The 18,920-nt window shown below is 26.9% G+C and overlaps 3 protein-coding genes across 11 annotated transcripts; 1 reads left to right on the forward strand and 2 right to left on the reverse strand.

Annotated features, from left to right (window-relative positions):
* Positions 1 to 145: 145 nt before the first annotated feature.
* On the reverse strand, positions 146 to 4,906 carry LOC124954780 (protein angel). 8 transcript variants are annotated; one of them, XM_047508213.1, is made up of 7 exons: positions 4,888 to 4,906; positions 4,497 to 4,563; positions 2,390 to 2,768; positions 1,610 to 1,788; positions 1,158 to 1,531; positions 826 to 1,072; positions 146 to 612 (listed from the first exon to the last, which is right to left on the reverse strand). In XM_047508213.1, the coding sequence occupies exons 3-7, from the start codon at positions 2,757 to 2,759 to the stop codon at positions 220 to 222; spliced, it is 1,563 nt and encodes a 520-aa protein (XP_047364169.1). In that variant the 5' UTR covers positions 2,760 to 2,768; positions 4,497 to 4,563; positions 4,888 to 4,906; the 3' UTR covers positions 146 to 219. The 8 variants fall into 8 exon arrangements, with proteins under 8 accessions (XP_047364169.1, XP_047364170.1, XP_047364165.1 ...); XM_047508214.1 differs by lacking the exon at positions 4,497 to 4,563 and having other exon boundaries at positions 4,888 to 4,904; XM_047508209.1 differs by lacking the exon at positions 4,888 to 4,906 and having other exon boundaries at positions 4,497 to 4,673.
* A 205-nt stretch (positions 4,907 to 5,111) lies between these two features.
* On the forward strand, positions 5,112 to 6,728 carry LOC124954726 (NADH dehydrogenase [ubiquinone] 1 alpha subcomplex subunit 7-like). The gene is made up of 3 exons (XM_047508065.1): positions 5,112 to 5,360; positions 5,871 to 6,049; positions 6,539 to 6,728. The coding sequence occupies exons 1-3, from the start codon at positions 5,301 to 5,303 to the stop codon at positions 6,594 to 6,596; spliced, it is 297 nt and encodes a 98-aa protein (XP_047364021.1). The 5' UTR covers positions 5,112 to 5,300; the 3' UTR covers positions 6,597 to 6,728.
* A 412-nt stretch (positions 6,729 to 7,140) lies between these two features.
* On the reverse strand, positions 7,141 to 18,740 carry LOC124954725 (phosphatidylinositol 4-kinase alpha). Of its 2 annotated transcripts, XM_047508062.1 has the most exons (23): positions 18,521 to 18,740; positions 17,035 to 17,428; positions 16,433 to 16,947; positions 15,941 to 16,256; positions 14,999 to 15,061; positions 14,315 to 14,569; positions 14,034 to 14,226; positions 13,734 to 13,944; positions 13,374 to 13,628; positions 12,944 to 13,296; positions 12,434 to 12,854; positions 12,239 to 12,346; positions 11,956 to 12,162; positions 11,547 to 11,823; positions 10,985 to 11,477; positions 10,774 to 10,909; positions 10,360 to 10,695; positions 9,971 to 10,258; positions 9,667 to 9,894; positions 9,238 to 9,584; positions 8,872 to 9,148; positions 8,364 to 8,770; positions 7,141 to 8,275 (listed from the first exon to the last, which is right to left on the reverse strand). In XM_047508062.1, the coding sequence occupies exons 1-23, from the start codon at positions 18,608 to 18,610 to the stop codon at positions 8,050 to 8,052; spliced, it is 6,396 nt and encodes a 2,131-aa protein (XP_047364018.1). In that variant the 5' UTR covers positions 18,611 to 18,740; the 3' UTR covers positions 7,141 to 8,049. The 2 variants fall into 2 exon arrangements, with proteins under 2 accessions (XP_047364018.1, XP_047364019.1); XM_047508063.1 differs by lacking the exon at positions 14,999 to 15,061.
* Between the last annotated feature and the right edge of the window lie 180 nt (positions 18,741 to 18,920).

Raw genomic sequence — 18,920 nt, forward strand, 5'->3', positions numbered from 1 at the left:
AATGGTAAATAGTCACTTTCATAAAAAGAGTTAATTGTAGAATCTATGAAAAAATTAAATCATTGACATTCTTCAAGATATATAAATTAAATTTTTTTATCATATCAATAAAAACTTTGTTAAAAATTACGTGTACACATATACGGTTTATTCAAAATATAGATCCTCTTTTATTTATAATAACTTCAACAAAAAAGTATTTGTTTACCTGTATTTTTATTATTTTTTCTTCAATATCTTAAAACTAGCCCCTAAGCATAAATGATCACTTCCAACAGCAAAGTTAGGTATAGTAGGTAAATCTTTACATTTTTCCACAGTTGGCAAGGTGTATATATCTATTGGTTCAAGATCACTATAAAATATATAATCAACTGTAATCCATTCCCCTTGATTAGTTGTTACTTCTTTTTTTCCATGTTTGTTTGTATGTTTATAAACACTATGCAAATTAAAAGGATGTGTTAATCTGCCAGATGAAAATTTGACATAATTATTTTGCGTTATTTCAATAAGTTGAGGTTCAATTTTCTTTGTATCAAATTCAGTTTGTTTAAATACAGCTACGCCATATGATGTATCTTGTTTATCAGCATATTTAGTGTCCTTTTTCTATAAAAATACATATATCAGGATTCTCTAGTTAAATTTTAAATATAATTTATAACAACAGGAACAACAGTTATGATCCACGAATTATACATATATGCACATTAAAACAAAATTGTAAGTATTTTACAATATTCGTTCCAAACAATCCTAAAATACTTATAACCATATTTCTCCATTATTTCTTTAGATATTATAATTATTTTAATAATGTACCTCTGCATCTCCAGTAATATTTTCTTTTAATCTTTTTATTAAGAGATGAAAATATTGACAGTTATCCGTAATATGTAATAGTGGAGGTATTAATAAATAAGATAAAGCACGAAATTCAGTAGGTTCCAGATTTTTGCCTTTACCATAATATTCAAAAGATCCCTCAGTTATAAATTTATAAACGCCTGTATAAGGCTTCAAATTAAAATCACCCGAAAAAATAATAGGTAGATATTTAGGGCCCAATCTGTATCATAATAAGCAAATATTTATAATATATGAAGAAACTATAGATTATATTACATTTGTAATAATCATTATATATTTCTTACGCTGTATTTTCAATAAATGCAATTTTTTCTATTTCTGTAAGTAGTAGTTGAGTTTGTGCTAATCTTATATCATTTCGTCTTGGATTAAAAAGCAAGTGGGTAGTAGCTACAACAATCTGCGTATTTGGACTGTCACGAAATGATAATTTTGCAACTATCCCAACATTGTCTCTGTTAAGGAGTTCTATGCCTGGTTGATAAAATTCTACTTTCATGTAATCTACCAAATTGAATTGATCAGAATGATACAACAATAGTAAGCCATCCTCTTTATCATTAGTCCGTTTCTTGTAAAGATATTTATATCCAAGTTCTTTAAAAGGTTTTAAAAATTCATTTAAATATTTTTCCTGCATCTCTTGGAGACATATAACCTATGCAATATTATAGTAAAAGTACCTATATATAAAAATATAAATGTGATAGTTGTTTATATTTTGTGCTTGCCTTACATCAGCCTGTGCTTCAAGTATTTCTTGTAACAAAAGGGGCTTTCGTATATCCCAAGATAATGCTTCTCTATCATGTTGCATATATAAATATGGATGAGCTTCTAAAAGATTTTGTGCAAGAATATTGAAAGACAATATTCTAAACACAAATGCATCATCTCCATCTACCTGTAGTTTCCCTAAACTCATATCAGAATTAAAACAATTATAAAATAACATCAATAATAAAATAAAAAAGCTTAGTAAACCCTTACTAATTTTAACTTTGAAAAAATTGTAAATATTATAATTAATATCTATATTAAAAGTAGATGTTAAAATATAAATTGATAAATATTAATGTAAATTTATACCTTTAATGTCAGTTTATACCTTTGATGATTATTGTTCATAATATAAATTTTATATTTTTGTAATTATATCAAATAAAACGTACAACATTATACATATATATAAATTTTTTTTCAAGAATTAATATATGTTATACAAGATGGTCAGGTAAAATTTATACTTAAAATCTTTTTATTTTGGAAAAGAAATATAATAGGACAAAAAATGATTGTTTTCAAAGTACCTTTCCGTTTATATTATTTAATTTTTCTTAAGAATTTTTATTATTTTTCAAAAATAAAAAATTTCATAGGTATAAACATTAGATGACATCTCACATATAAATAAAAATATTTAAAATTTAACAAATAAAAACATTATAATATAGATTGTTGTGTACAAATTAGATTAGTTAGGGTTTACAACATTAAATGAAATATAATTTCTTACCTTTTCCCAATCTCTTCCATTTCCTTATCGTATTATAATTTTGCTTATCGATAATAGTTCTTTGTTGTAAAGATGTATGTTCCATACATGAATTAATAGCCATTTCATTTGCCATTGTGTCAGTGCCTCTATGACTTACCACCTTTGTATTAGAAATATTATACGGTATATCACAGGTTGCTGAATTACTATTTGCAGTATAACAAGTCTCCAAAAGAGGTTCCATAATATTTTTCTTAAATTCTTGATGTGTCATTGGATTAACCATGGATTCAATTATGTTTGAGTATGTTGAAAATAGTATTTCTGGAACTGATGCACTTTTGCAATGATATCCGAAAAGTGAGTGTTGCAGGGGCAACTCGAGCATGTGAAAGATCTAAAAAGCCATTACCAGTTACACTAACATAAACATAAAGAAAAGAATTACCAACAATAAAGAATTGTAATGTAAACCATATCTGCATCAACCTTTTGCTTTACTAAGTTCAGACGGAATAAAAAGATATTAGCATATACAAATTCCTAACCTTAACCTTCTTCTAATGTCAAATTCTTACATAATACGATAATCCAAAAGATGTACTCGTATCAGTCAAAAGATTCGAGTTTACCTTTTGTTCCTGACGAGACAGTATGATATGAATATTACGAGTAACACTTGTTATAGAGACAGTAGATAATAATCTTGTTGCGTTCATTTATTCGAATAAATTTCTTTATTTTAACACAGTATAATTTATGCTTTGATAACACCTAACCACAAATCAGTCATTTTTATTTGTCTTGTAACCACAAACGTATCATCGAAATAGTCAATAGATAATCATTCGATGATCTCTTAGTACGTTACACGTGACTTCGAAGTCCTCATTTTTCCAACGAGTCTTACAATTTCGGACAAAAATATTTCGAATACAAATTATAAGGTCTATCTTTCTATACTAAAAAACATAGGGGAAAAAGTAGTAATAGTAATCATATAAACTTATTCAACATTAAAAGAATACAACAAAACAATGTTTTCATAATACGATAAAATAAAAAAACTTATATATATATACATATATATATATATACATATGTATATATACATATATATATACATATATATATACATATATATATATACATATATATATACATATATATATATACATATATATATATATATATATATATATATATATATATATGTATTATACGTATTACATAAATTATTAATTAATTACACAAATTATTTTGGAACATAATTTTTCTACAACTATACGATTTCATTACATCATATTATGATTATATAACAATATAGAGGGTTTCAATTTATTTTAAAGTAAATGGTACACTGACTTCATTGTGATTTGTAGTATTCCACACCATACTGTTTGTTTTATTATTTCTTTTTTATTTTTTTGCAGAACAGAATATACGTTTGTTTCATTTTTGAAACATCAATTGAAAACGATTGACCTAACTTCCGGAATTTGAATCATACATTAAAATTTTTCTTCAATTAAATATAATCGAAATGATAAAAATTAATATTTACATGTTTGCATTTTTACAAATTAAAATTTACATTTTACATAAATATGATATAATATGAAAATTGTATTTTATAATAAAGTTTATATAAATTAACTGATTTCTTGCATTATTAATGTTAATATTAAATATGCACATATGTTGTTTATACAACATATGTGGATATTATTCCTATCTTTTACGACTAAATTTATAATAAAAAAAAAGTGCGAAAATATAAAACAATATGCAATCATACTTAACAGATATATATATATATATATATATATATCAAAGAACTTATTCAAAATCAACCAATCGCATTACTATGATTGAAATTAATACATAATAATGAATATAATAAAATAATGATTATTATTTATATAAAATTATATAGAAATTCTTTATGGACATTAGAATCGTTTGAAACAAAGTTCAACAAACAAATACTAACATTAATGAAAAGGATTTTTTTGTCATTTGCTATTTGTATCTCTTAAATTTTAGAAAGGAATATTTTCAATATTTTTATTTTATAACATATTATATAATATGTTATAAAAATAACCTAATAATATTTGCTTACGTTACACGGTGTAATTTTTTGTATTTTTTCCAACGACGTGACACATGGCCCCGCGTAGTTTCAGATCCTTGACCATGAAAAACCATTGATACATAATTGATTCTCAAATTTTTCAAAATAACTATATAGCAATGTTACATAAATTGATTGTACAGACTGATACTATCTAATTTTATTATCAATTATTATATATCAATATGTTATTTTAATTGGCCTAGTTAAAAAACTGTTAACTAATCATCTTTTTTAATATCAAATCTTATAATGGAACTAGATTGAATTGAATAGTAGATAACATTAACAATGTCTCTAGGAGTTCCAAAAGAGTGTTACATTATTTTGGACTTTAGAAATAAAATTAAAGAATTAAAAATAAAATTTTTAAATCAACCTTTTATTTTTTCCTTAAATATCGCCTTAAAGTCGCCTTCATTATCTTTGCTTGTAAGATTTTATCCAATGAGCGTTAGAATTATGAGAAATAACGTATCCTGCGAACTAACTTCTTGACTAAATGAGACTCAAATATTTTTATATTTTGACGATCAATGCGCCGCCTATTGGCTCTGTCATGAACTACGTTCTGTATATAGATCTGTATATAGATGTCGCTATAAAATGATTGAACACAAAGTTCTACAAATAAAAGTGGCTTCAGTTTATAGAATTGGTTGGTGTCGATAGTATTGTTCAAAACAGTGTCTAATCTGTTTGTAAGACGTAGTTATTTTCTTGATGGATCATACACATATGTAAAAGAAAAAAAAAAAACAAAGAAAAGAAAAGAATAAAAATAACGACAAAATGCTAGAACATCGTGTTGTAACGCCTTTCATTGAAAAATTTCGCTCATTTCTTCGAGGTGTAAGTAATAGATATATAAATACATATAAAGTTTTATTATGCATAGATCATAAATCATTTAACAAATTATAATTTTTTTGAATTTATTATTAAATTAATCCATTTGTATATAATAACTTAATTATTCATTTTCATTATAATCGAAAATGTAAAAACTGCAACTTTTACATAATACAATTCATTGCTTTTGAATTATTCGTAATAAATAAGAATATAATATGTATCTTTTTTTGTTTATTATAGATCGTTGATAATCGATTTTTATTATTTTGTTATATGTATAGAATGTTTATAATCATATGTTAATAATCGTTTATCAATAAATAATATATTTCTCATTATTTATAATAAACATTTTCAATTTACTCCTTTCTTTATTTTTGTCAAATTATTTAAAATAACTAAAATGGCAATCATTATGATGAACAACTTGTTTATTGCGCTGAATATATGTTTATATTTATATTTAATGTATTCTATCATAAATAATAATTATTATTTTATGAGCAGAGAAAAGTTATTCCTCAATTACGATATGCAGATCTAATTTCTGCACGAACACAACCTCCACCTGAAGTACCAGGTGGACCATATCATAAGACCTCAGAAATATATTACTTTACTCATGATGCTAGAAGGGAAGTTGAACCACCAATTGAAATTTTTGTGGGTAAACAAATTACAGCAGGGTAATATATTTAGATTTTTTTCATTGTGCATGTCTGATATATTATTAATATAATAACATTTTTATATTACATACATAAACATAATGGCCTATATATATACATCTAAACTTATGTTTAATCTATTTCATTATCTTTAATCTATTTCATTGATGTATATATTTTATATAGTTGTGAAAATAGTAAATAAAATATAAAATGTATAATATGAATTGAATATTTTGAAGAAGATTAATATCATTATGTAACAATGAAGATAAAATTATAAATTATGACAAGAGAAATAAATATTTTCATGATTTCAAATATTTAACTATCTACGTGAATATGAAATTTATTTATTAATCATATAATTATACAAAATTTTCTTATGCTGTATCTACAATGAGGTTATCTATTTCCATCTTAAATAAATTCCTCTTATAAAAAAATATAAACTTACATTAATTTATATTTTAATATAAATATAATCGTTAATTCATAAATTTGCAGGAGTGAAAAGAAAGCTATTGGACAGAACTCTCCAGGGAAATTATTTCTATGGCGCTAAATTACATATTAATTCAGATATAAAATAGTAATTATTTATTCATTTATAAATAAATTATATTGTAGTTCTATGAATATTATTGTAAATACAAAATAAAATAGTTTGATTATTACAAAAAAGTAATTTGTTATTCGTATATTCCTATGTAGGTTGTGAAGCTAATATTAAGTTAATGTAAAAATAATGGCCAAATATTCGTTGTTAGATTTTTTGCCATATCATTTAACTTTGGTCAATTAAAAAGATCTAATATTAATGTATTGATTGCACGTTTCTGGAATGATGTTCCGAAAGTCGAATAAATAGAAGCAATGAAATTGAAAGGAAAAAAGAAAGAGATAACTACAATGAATAAATTTTAATGATAACGATATTGTTTAATTTAATATTCTACAATCAACAGCATGATTATAAGTGAAGGAATGTTTATATAATTCACATATTCTACAATAGTAGAAAGTTTAAAATTTGTTTATACTGCAATATTATATATCTATATTATGATAGCAATTAATAGAATGTAATTAACAGAATTCACATAGAATTGAAGGCAATAATATCAATATTTATATACACTTTCACAATTATTATATCACATTTAACCATATTATACATTTTATACTTTTTATATTGGTGACGAATATGAAACAACTTGGAAAACGATTTTTGATTTATCACCATGAAAATATTGTAGAGACACTCCTTAACCAATTATGAAAATCTTATTCATTTATCTTTATAATTTGGCTGATAGAAAGTAATTATATAATATCTAATTATATTCAAAAACGCTTTCCCTAGTTGTATCAGTTTCGTCGCAAGTATGCGATTTATTTACTTTAATAATCGCAAAAATATTTATTAATATTATAGGGTTAATATATATGTACTCTATATAATGTAAATAAGGTAATATAATGTATATAATGTATATAACGTAACATTCCGTTGTAAAATCCTTCTACAACATGATAAATTTATGGAATTATATAAAAATCATATTATTATAAAAAAAATTCTGTTAAAAAAGAAGACATTTTATGTGTATCAAATGAAAAATTGGCAATAAATGAGGACGTTTATTAAGGCATATTATCCATAAAGAGAGAGTTTTATGCCATTTTTGTAATATTCAGTTTGTACCGAAAGTTCCTTTCGTTTTTAAACATTGCCAGATAAAACAGCTTCGTACAAATAGCGAAAGAAATTTTTGGAACAACCTAAATCCAGTTCGAAAAATATTGTATTATAGAAGGATTAGTTGTATATACAGAATATTAAAAAATAAGAGTTTAGAACTTGTACATACAGTGCTCATTTAGCTGAGTAAAATATGTTTAGTTCAGACAGGTCAAATAGTATTTTTTACTTGTCTTAATAATTACTGTATGTCCTTTAAGTCCTGAATCCTTTTTTAAATAGTATATAATACAACGGGAAGTTAAATAATAATTTAATAAGGAATCTGATTTTGATAATACTGTATCATATCATAAGTTTTCGTACGGAAATTGAGGTAGCTGTTGCGAATTACAGTGAGCATAAAAGCTGCGGCTTCTCTGTCTGTAGCCGTTGGAACAAATCGACCACGCAACAATTTTATCGTTTGACCTCGGAAACACGGTAAGCCTGTATCAAGCATAAGGGAAACAAGGGAAATGATTGCTTCTTGGTAAGGCCTAAAACATAATAATTTATATATTATATAAGAGATAAGTTAATAAATTAGTAATGATCTTTCAAATTGTATATAAAAAGTATTCGCACCTCACAGCGAGAAATGCTTGAACGCATAATTCCATAAACCAACGGAATGGTGCAGCTTCCATTTTACCTCCCATTACTAATACCATTTCATCAGTAAGTTTGATATCAGGTTCAAATCCAAGGTTTCCTCCAGGAGAACTTTCAAACATAAATCCAAAATCAATATGTATTATATGACCTTGACTATCCAACATAATATTTCCATTATGACGATCTTTTATTTGTAGAAGATACGTAATTACGCTATAAGCAGCCATCGATCTAACAAAGTTACGTCGAATTGTTTGAAATTCCTTTGTTGTTTCATCACCGCATCGTGTAATGAAATATTGATACATATCGATATCTGTTGTACGTCCCAATTGATCTCGTGATTTTGCATCTGGTACACATTCTATAACACCACACTAAAAAGAAAAATTTTATAAGGATGTATCATTATTGAAATTTATATAAAATAAAATATATATATAGGTCATATATTATAATAGTAATACATAAATCTTACCCCTGGTGCTGTTGCTACTACTCTGTATGGATACAAAAATAAATTCAGACCAACTTTCTGAAAAATATTTTTAAATATGCTAATTACTTGTAATGCGAGCATATCTTGTCTTACATCATCACCAACTTTAAAAATGGCAGCTTGCCATGTTTCTTTTCCTATTTCTTTCTTTCTTTCTACTTTTCCATTTGTTGACACCGCTAATGCAATATTTTCTAACTCATTAATACCATATCTCTGAACTTTGAAACGTGCAAGGAATGGTGCCTTAGCAGCACTGTAAAAATTTATGTGAAAGTATAATGAATGTAAGCATTAGCATTTCTATATATATTTTTTTCTATAATAGATATGATTTGATATTACCTTTGCATAGGTGTACCACTTTTATAATCTATATCAATAACCATTGCTTCAGGATTAGATGGTAAGTAACAGCCAGGCTGTACTTTTATTTTTGATAAAGCTTCCAAACATGCGGCTTTACGTTCATGGCCTTTAGGATATGGCCTAATTTCACCAGATATATTAGTTATTTTTTCAAAGAATTCAAATTCTCGTTCATAAAATTGTTTAGCTGGGCCAGATAATGCATTCAGAATACTTTTTACTAATGAATCTAAGACATCATAAAGAACCGGATCTTTTATTTGTTTTTCCTCATCCATATACATATTTGTATGCATATTCCATATTAGCTGATGTGCCACTACCTGTAATACATAAATCTTTCTTAATATTATATTTTTACAAACTTTATTTTATTTTGTAAAGGCTTTAGATGAATATGTTTACCTGGGAACGTTTAGCAATTTTTTTAATAAATTCAGTAACATAACCCATGGAATCATGGCGAACTGCTTGTACAAGTTGTGGTATATAGACAAGTACAGCATCAGCAGGATAACTATCTAATACACGTACTGCATATTGAGCAGAAATTGGATGATGCGGGAATTGACGAGAAAAGTAAGCTAATGCATGAATAGGGGAAACCCTTGCCCATGTTAGCATATAAACCAACTGCAAATAAAAATTATATATATATAGGATATTTATACAATAATACTTATTAATTATTTTACTACGCAATACTCACTTCAGGTACATCATTAAGAAGAGTATCTGTAGTTACGAGATATTGCAAAGCTTCTGAAATATGCATAACTACTACTGGTTTCTGTCTCACCAATCCACAAATTTCTTTTATAATTATTTCAGAATTTTTTAAACGTACTGGCATAAATACAGCAAGGCTAGGACTAATTTCCCAAGCCAAACGCGTGTATTCTCTCCATTTTTCATTCATAGCTTTAGCACGCCATTCCGCAATACTAATTTCTCCAGGTAGCGCTAATTCTTGTCTACAGCCTGGATTGCGCCAAACCTACGATTATTTATGACAATTATTAAAAATAATTCAATTATTTGTATACAAACATAGAAATAAACGATTGAGTTAATAAAATTTGAAACATTTTTACTAACCAGCAACATTTCAATTTCCACTGCTAACAATTCAAGAATTAAATTACGCTTTTTAATATAATCTTTTACAAAAACGTTAGTATTTACAACACGTTTGCTTCGATTACTGCGTTTGCTTAATGTGTTACTACTGGTTGACATTGGCATAGCACTAACCCACACACTGGTAGGTGTTTTTGAAAAGTCATTAGTAGGTGGACTTAATGTTGCAGTTATTGAATTGATAGTTTCACTTGCTACAAGTACATTTGATGTGTATACTTGAGGTTGCATTATTAAATCAAACTCGTTTTCGTTTCCTGTCATCATCAAATATTTTTTATCGCTATGCATGACCTGTATAAATAATTTAAAAAATAAGATAAAAAGTGTTAACAATTTGTAATGCATTTTAGAAAGCATATTTTCACATACCTGCCAAAAACGTATGAGAGTAACTATATCTTCACGGAGTTGTTCGAGTTCTTGAGTAGGTACTTGACGTTCTCGGCAAAAATAATCTAAACAGTTAGAATAAACACGTTCTCGTAGAACATTTTTACTTAACGATCTGTAATAAAATGATTTCCCATTAAAATATATCGTACTCTTCTTCATTTAAAAGTAATGAATAATATATTTATACCTTGGTAAAATATCACCTTGGAGGAGAAGTAAACCACAGGATAATAATTTAAAACGCACTCCAACTGCAGCAACATGCCTATTTATTGTAGGTTCTTCGCCAGATGCACCAACAGACATAGGTAATGATCGATGAAGCAACATCACTATCATATCCACTGTCTCTTGACAACAGTATTTTGCAGTTTCAATTAATTCCATGATAAATGATATCCAAATATCATGAGGTTTTACATCAGGTGGATTAGGTTCTAACTTACAACCTTCATAAACTGCTAATGGGCTAACCTCTTCTTCTTGAGCAGAAAATAATCCCATTTTCTTATCAACAGTGTACTGCCATGCAACAAGCATCTCTTGTAAAAAACGCAATTTAAGATCAGGTCGTACAGTAAGAATCCATTGCCAACATTCAACAGCTGTATTCATTGCTGAACTTGTAAATAATTCAATCTGTGAACAGGCAACAGTTTGCAAAAGACGCCTGTGTATTCCTGAAAATATAGATAATTAAATATAATAACTATTTATAATACAACGTATTATGTATATTAAACAATTACCTGGCATAGATATTAAAAGAGCAGTAGCACGCCAAAGAGCACCACGATGTTGAAGATCATTATTTTCGCGGCAAGCATGCCATACAGCGTCAATAAGTTGGTTTACAACTGTCACTCTAGATTTTTCAATTGACGTTTGATGTGTGGGAAATTCTGAACGAGCAAGTGCAACCATACCTGCTACTTCACCAGCATGCCATAAACGCATCGCCATCATTGAAAAAAGCCATGAACTTGCACCTTTAGGACCACGAGGTCTTTTATCCAATGAATTTGTCTAGAATATATAGATTTTAAAAATCTTGAAAAATCATAAGTATTGAAAACAAATTTTTCAACTGTGAAATAAGAAAACACTTTGAAAACTAAATAATTTTTAAAAGAATAATATGGTATAATAAATACATACGTTTGATGGAAGAGCTGTTGGAACAGTTAAATCTACAAATTCCAGAACTGAATCTGTTGCTAAAGATAATCCAGAATGATGCCACATACCCGAAGATGGTATCTGATTTATATATTCTTGTACATGTGATCTTGTGGCCTGTGGAGCCCACTTCATTGCCTCTTGTACTATGCCTTTACATCTTGCCGTAAAGTCTTTTACAATAATCTATATTATACCATCTTATTAAAGAATGCTTTTCCATTTCTGTACTGTATTTGAAGAACTATAATTGCATTAATACCTCTCTTGCTTCAACACTATTCATAAGTTCAATGCTGTAAGGTGTATTAGGAATACGCAGACTAGGTGTTTCCTCATTTGGATCAATTTGTAAAGAAAATGACAAAATCTATTAAAATAAAAATACAAATAATTTTTCATATAACATTATTTATGCTAAAACAACAATCATTTATAATATTTGTAAAATAGATACCTGTAATATATCTAGCATACTCCATAGTACTTTACAGTTCCATAATAAATGTGGAAATGCATCTACTAAAGCACTGAGATATTTATCTGCGACACGTCTAATTTGTTTATGTACATGATTAAAATATACTAATAAAAATTGAGCGTGATTTTCTAATTCTTTTTCTCGTTGTTCATCTTTTGGTTTACGTTGCATGACATCTTTAAATCTAACGAAGACAGAGTCTGCAATACAACATATACATTGCCACATACCACTTTTATCCTTTTGCAAATCAGAATCACATAAATATTCCATTATTGGATGTAAACTAGGCTCTGGACTGTTTCCAACCCTTAAGGTTTCCAACCAGTATACTGATAATAAATATGTACATTGAGCAAACTGTAATTTTGCTACATATGCTGATATATCATTGGACCTGTCAGTAATAAAATGTATCAAATATATCAAATTCATATTGGATAATAAAAAAATCATGCATGCTGTATATCTATAATATAAATTTACCGGCTACTTAATTTTAATATTTGGCTACGTAATTCTTGAAGTTCAGTTAATGAAACACTATCATTGCGTACTGCTGAAGTATATTGTAGTTCTCGCATTTCGAGACGTGCACTAGTTGGTGAAATAAGATAGGGTGATTTAACAGCTATTTCTTTAACACCATCATACCACTCAATAGGCCATATTTTCGATTGCTGATCAGCAGCGAAACCCATTACAACACAATAGACCCAGAAATCTTTAAAAAGTTTTAAAAGTCTTTTTTGTGGATGTCTAATTGGTGGTAAACGTCTCAATAATATAGCAATAACAGGAATTAGAACTCCCAAATTTCCAGCACTATTTGTTGTTTTCTGCATTATTAATGATACTGATTAATATAATATATATATATATGTAGCACAAAATATGTTTAATTAGTATTTATTACCGTTGTAGCAATACTGTTTGGAACTTTATCACTGGCACGTTTACCTTCGAGACCTAATTGAACAAAAAGTTCTAGAAGATGAAGAAGCAAATCATTTAGTTCCGTTTCACCTTGTAAGTTAGCTGCTATATTAGCAAGAGCATTTGTTACTGCTTTAGAAACATGACAATATTGTTTTCTATCATCATTTGATGCATAAGTTGCAGTACTTGATCCCAACGACATTGAAAACATCTGCATTATACCTTCATAAATCTATTTAAAAGAATAATATTTTAATCTAACCTTTTAATCATCATGAAGTAAACAAATCAGGTAAATAATTATATGTTACATTAATACAGTATATTAAAGTCTAACCTGTGCTTCACATTTAGCAATAATCATACAACCTAATTGATCCACAATGAGAAAGTCGAGATCGCTTGGTGATCGACAGAAAAGTTGATGAAAAAATGGAAATATTGTACGCATTGTTTTTGGAGTATCCTTTAAAGCTACAGCTACATGTCCTAACATGATAACAATATTTTTTGAGATTAACTCACTATTTGATTTTTCATCAGATTCCCTGAAATAAAATTGTTATATATATATATATATATAACATTATATGATAATGATAGAGTTCATTATAATAAATTAGAATAAAAATCATACCCATCACATATATCTGCTGCAAATAACCTATTAGATACACTAGCCACTAGTGCTGGTACACAATCTGGATTAACAGAATGTGCTGCTTCCAAAGCTATGCAAAGATTGCCAATTGCTGCATCACGCAATTTTTCAAAAGCAATTTGAACAGATGATGTTGTCTGTTTTGAATCTTGTGCTTCTTTTCCTTGTACTTTATAGATAATAATAATAAAAACATAATAAAAAAAATTATGTTAATATTAGAAATTTAATAATATTTGTATTTTTATTTTTCTTACCAGTAACTTTAAAATGATGTTCTTTTATAGATCGTTCATTGAGTTGACGGTATAATTTTAATAATATAGGTGAAGGGACAATAAGAAATTCACGTAGATAATATATAGAAGTACTTGCAATATTAGGAAACTTCTGAGCCAATTTTCCTAAACCTTCTAAGCATATTAACAGTAAAGGCATGTGCGCTAGTACAAGTTTTGGGCCATGATTAGAATTAATCTTTTCAACAAGACGACCACATAAACTATCAGCACCTGGAAACAAAAGTAATAATATACTTTTAATAATTTCTGCTATTATAGATAACTAGTTAATTAGTTATTTCTATATGAAATATCTAAGGATTAAACATAAAATGTTTATCTAAACATTACTTGAATGATTATTTGATAATCGAATATCATACACAAAATGCTTTTAGTTAAGCAGTTCCTAATATTAATTCTTTTATATATGAACATTGATAAAATATATCAAAATATTCTTTGATTGCAATAAAATATTATATTTATGTATGAAAATGCATAAAACAATCATACTGCACACAGAAATAATAGGCAATAGGAACACCGCAATATAGTATTGCTGCGGCAGGGAATGTTTATATTAAACTGGTATATTAAATGTTATCATGTAAACAGAATAGTTAATAAAATAGAAACACAAGGGGTAAACAAGAATACCCTCGCCGAGCAGCATAGAACTGATATCCGCGAACAGTGAGGATGTATCATACTCCCCGCTCACTGCAAAAATACCGTATAATAATGTTTTACTTACAATATTTGTTGTAACTATATATACATATATATATATGTAAGATTGTATAGCAACAATTATCCTTGTTTTCAATGAACTGTTCTTAATAAATTTTCGTTAATGACTTAAAATAAATATAATTTTTATTGTTTATAATCTTTTGTTATTATTTAAAAAATAAACAAAAAAGGAAATTAGAAAATTTAAATAAATTGTCATATCACATACTTATGAAGAAAGTAATATAACTTAAAAAATTGTTTTCCAGTAGGAACAAAAAACTCTTCTTGAATATAATTAAATTAGACATTATATAACTTGAAAATCGTGTTTTTTGAGTTTTGTTACTTTCATCGCGTGTGCGATATGTATCATTATAAAATGTAGCATTAAGAAAAAGATGATATATACTATGTAGATAATTTTAATAAATTCATATAAATAAACGAAAACTAAAATTTAATTATATTTTTATGATTATAATTTACTTTAGAATGAGAAGTAAGTGTAGTAATATACATCAGAGACTTGTAAAGTTGATTTGTGCCTTTTATCCTTACTCTTTTTTTTTTTTATTTCTCCTTGGTCACATCACAATATTATTGTGTTGCTGCAAGTATAGCATGTGGACGATCAAATAGTAATAATGGAAGAATCATTTCTTCTTTACCAAATTGCAGTTTGTATGTCTCTGATATACATAAACACATTACATTTGAATGTAAAATACTTTTTACAATGAAGCTTTTAATCTACATGTGCCTTTTTAAAACATGCATTTATGTGTGTACAAGATATTATAATACATTCCTGTTATTAGTATTTTGTAGTTACCATACATTATATATAAAAAATTATTTACGTACCAGTTTCATCTCCAATGGCCCAAACAAGAAGATCAACACATGCAGAATTTGCCATGACATTAACTTTAAATCTATTTACTGTCCGAAAATTAGTATCTACATCTTCTCGTTCACTAGCATCATGTTGTCTAGATTGCAATTCTGTCTGTCCTGACAAGAAAAGGCCTTTAACAAATTCTTGTACATCTCTTGTAAATGGAGCAGGTAAATCACGTTGATTTTGTAATAACTCTCGCAAAACTGCTACCATAACTAAATTCATGGTTTCACTGAATGTGCGATATGGAAATATTTGTACTTGACCAGAATTATAAACCTATAGAAACAATAATTCAATAAATATAAATTTATGAAGAAGTTAAAGTATATATATATATATATATATATTAAATATAACTATATTTAAATAATTAAGAGGAAACTACTTGCAAAAAAAATTATTCTAGAATTATTGAAATTTATGAAGTACCAAAATAATGTGAAAATACTAACTTGTTGAGCTTCTTCATCGAGAAATGTAAGAATGTCTTTAGTAAGTAGCTTTTTAGCTAATGCTAGAACACTTTGTAAATGCACTACATTAAATTGCATTGCAGCCCTTTTTTCAGGACTTTCATTACATCGCATTTGTGGAAATTGATTAAAACTGGATCCATATCTACTGAAAAAGTATGTAACTGGATCATATGGCACAGATGAAAAAGACTGTAATGATGGTCTCTTGATACATGTATAATCAGAATCAGCAGTTAGCAATGCTGGATTATTATCAACCGGTGGATAAGGATTTAGGTTTCCACTAAGAGACCTTGGAATAATTGGACGAAAATTTGAAAAACTATGTTGTTTTTTATCTGATGTTAAACGTGTTTCTGTATTACTAAAAGAAACTGGAGTTTCAGGCCGTGGAAAGATACGACAAAGCAATGGTGGATCTGTACATGCGAAACGACCCATAGACCTTGCTAGCCCAATAAGTACTGGAACTAGACACTTGCATAAAGACACTGTGAAAAAAAAATATAAATTTATAAACATATATTTTTATGAACAATGAATACATAAGAAAATACATTTGCTTGAAGAAATCTTACATTTTGCTTGCATACCCCTATTTCCATTTTGTTCTTTATAACCACGTATCAGATTGGTTAAAACAGCTAATATCTCAATCTGCGTAGAAATAATTTCTTCACGAGCTGATTCACATCTGGCAGCTACATCGCTTAGCAGTGTATTCAAACAAAAACTAAAACGTTCAGCAACAGGAACTCTTTCACTGGGTGAAACTCTAACTTCATCCAGCCAAACAGCTTTTGGAAGACCACGTAATAACCGTAAAAAATATGGTAAAATACGATCCCGATGTTGTAATCCAGATTCCAAAAAATATATTCCCAATGCAATAGTTGCATCTTGTCCACGTTGATCTAAACGATATATTCCTTGAGCAGTTTCTTGAGGACATAATTTAAATAAACGAGTTACCTGTATTAAAGGAAATAAACATTAAATAAAATTATCTTAAAATATGAATTTCTTCTAATTTTTTATTTATTTTTAGTTTTAATTTACATGCAATTTCATTTTAAATTTCATTTAAATAATAGAATATATTAAACTTCACTTAAATTTGATAATATATACTTATAACAAAAGAGAAATAAGAGAAATTATACAATTTAAAGAACGTGTATATGTAGACATAAATCAATTGAACATAAATTAGTTTAAGTATAACTTAAATATATTAAGTACAACTTAATATATTTAGAATGATATAAATTTAATTCATCCATAATAGTATGTACAATTTATCTTATATATAATAAAAAATCTGCTTATTTTTTTATTGTAAAAAAATACATAGTCACTTTATAATAACATATTATGTAATATTATAACAGGTAACAGTAATTAATGAAAGACATTAATTACATCATGTACAGTAAGAAGCAATAATAATAGTAGTGATGGTATCTCAATCGAGATATTTTTTTCATTGAAATTCTTTTACTATCTATCTTATTCATAAGTATATTTACACATAAACGTATTTGAATTACAAAATTATATCTTTAATACATATAGCAATGATTATAAAGCAGTAATTATAAAAACATACTGCTTATTATAATATAAAAAAAATGACAGAATAAGAGGAAGAAAAAATCTAAACACAAAAAGGATAAAATCAAGCATTGTACTTGTTTTTGAATAAGTTGTCTCATATTATATCACAGAATAATGACAACTTAAAATGTTATTGAGAAAAGAGAGAAAAAAAAGATTATTTTAAAATAAAAGTTAAGTTAAAAATTGCTTAATAGATTTAATTTATATTTAAACGATTAGATATAATAAAATAATAAAAAATTCAACTGTAATTTTTAATAAAAATGATTTTACTCTCTTAGAGAGAAACATGTCATTTTAACATTATCGAATAATATTATAAAGCAAAAGATATTGATCATAAAAAGAAAATATATATATATATATATATATATATATATATATATATATATATATATATATATATGAAACAATACTGTAAGGATCTTTATAAAATAAATTTACCTTTTCCCACGGTGTAGGTTTAATTGCAGCAAGGCATCTAGCCAAATGTTGTACAGCTTTTGAGAAAAACAACTTCTCGTCCGCCACCATTTTGCCCAGAATCACTTACACCTCTTCTTATATCATGTAGTTATGAACAATCTCGTTTATTCATTATCTCAAAATGCTATTGCATTGTTACAAGTGCTTACGCTTGTGTCATCAGACGACGTAAGACTACTTTGACATATATGTATTTATTAGGATAACATGATAACGTATGAGAAAATAAAACCCTAGATATTAACTAGAAAATAAATTAGATATTAATGAGAAAATAAAAAATCCTAGATATTAAAGAAGCTATATTAGAGTGCATCAATCGCATATAAAAATAACTTCACATTTATTTCTAATAATA

The sequence above is a fragment of the Vespa velutina genome, chromosome 16 (assembly GCF_912470025.1).
Source record: "Vespa velutina chromosome 16, iVesVel2.1, whole genome shotgun sequence".
Classification (NCBI taxonomy): Eukaryota; Metazoa; Arthropoda; class Insecta; order Hymenoptera; family Vespidae; genus Vespa; species Vespa velutina.

Bases quoted from the DNA above. Each gene is read 5' to 3' on its own strand.
- LOC124954725 (XM_047508062.1), bottom strand. From the start codon at position 18,610: ATGGTGGCGGACGAGAAGTTGTTTTTCTCAAAAGCTGTACAACATTTG. The intron at 13,297-13,373 runs GTAATAAATACT...TTAATAATGCAG, and splicing joins CAAACAGTATTGCTACAACG to AAAACAACAAATAGTGCTGG. The intron at 10,696-10,773 runs GTATGTGAAAAT...TTATTTATACAG, and splicing joins CTCTCATACGTTTTTGGCAG to GTCATGCATAGCGATAAAAA.
- LOC124954780 (XM_047508206.1), bottom strand. From the start codon at position 3,090: ATGAACGCAACAAGATTATTATCTACTGTCTCTATAACAAGTGTTACT. The intron at 2,769-3,003 runs GTAAACTCGAAT...ATGGCTTTTTAG, and splicing joins TGTCTCGTCAGGAACAAAAG to ATCTTTCACATGCTCGAGTT. The intron at 613-825 runs GTACATTATTAA...GTATTTTTATAG, and splicing joins ATATTACTGGAGATGCAGAG to AAAAAGGACACTAAATATGC.
- LOC124954726 (XM_047508065.1), top strand. From the start codon at position 5,301: ATGCTAGAACATCGTGTTGTAACGCCTTTCATTGAAAAATTTCGCTCA. The intron at 5,361-5,870 runs GTAAGTAATAGA...TTTTATGAGCAG, and splicing joins TTCGCTCATTTCTTCGAGGT to AGAAAAGTTATTCCTCAATT. The intron at 6,050-6,538 runs GTAATATATTTA...ATAAATTTGCAG, and splicing joins GGTAAACAAATTACAGCAGG to GAGTGAAAAGAAAGCTATTG.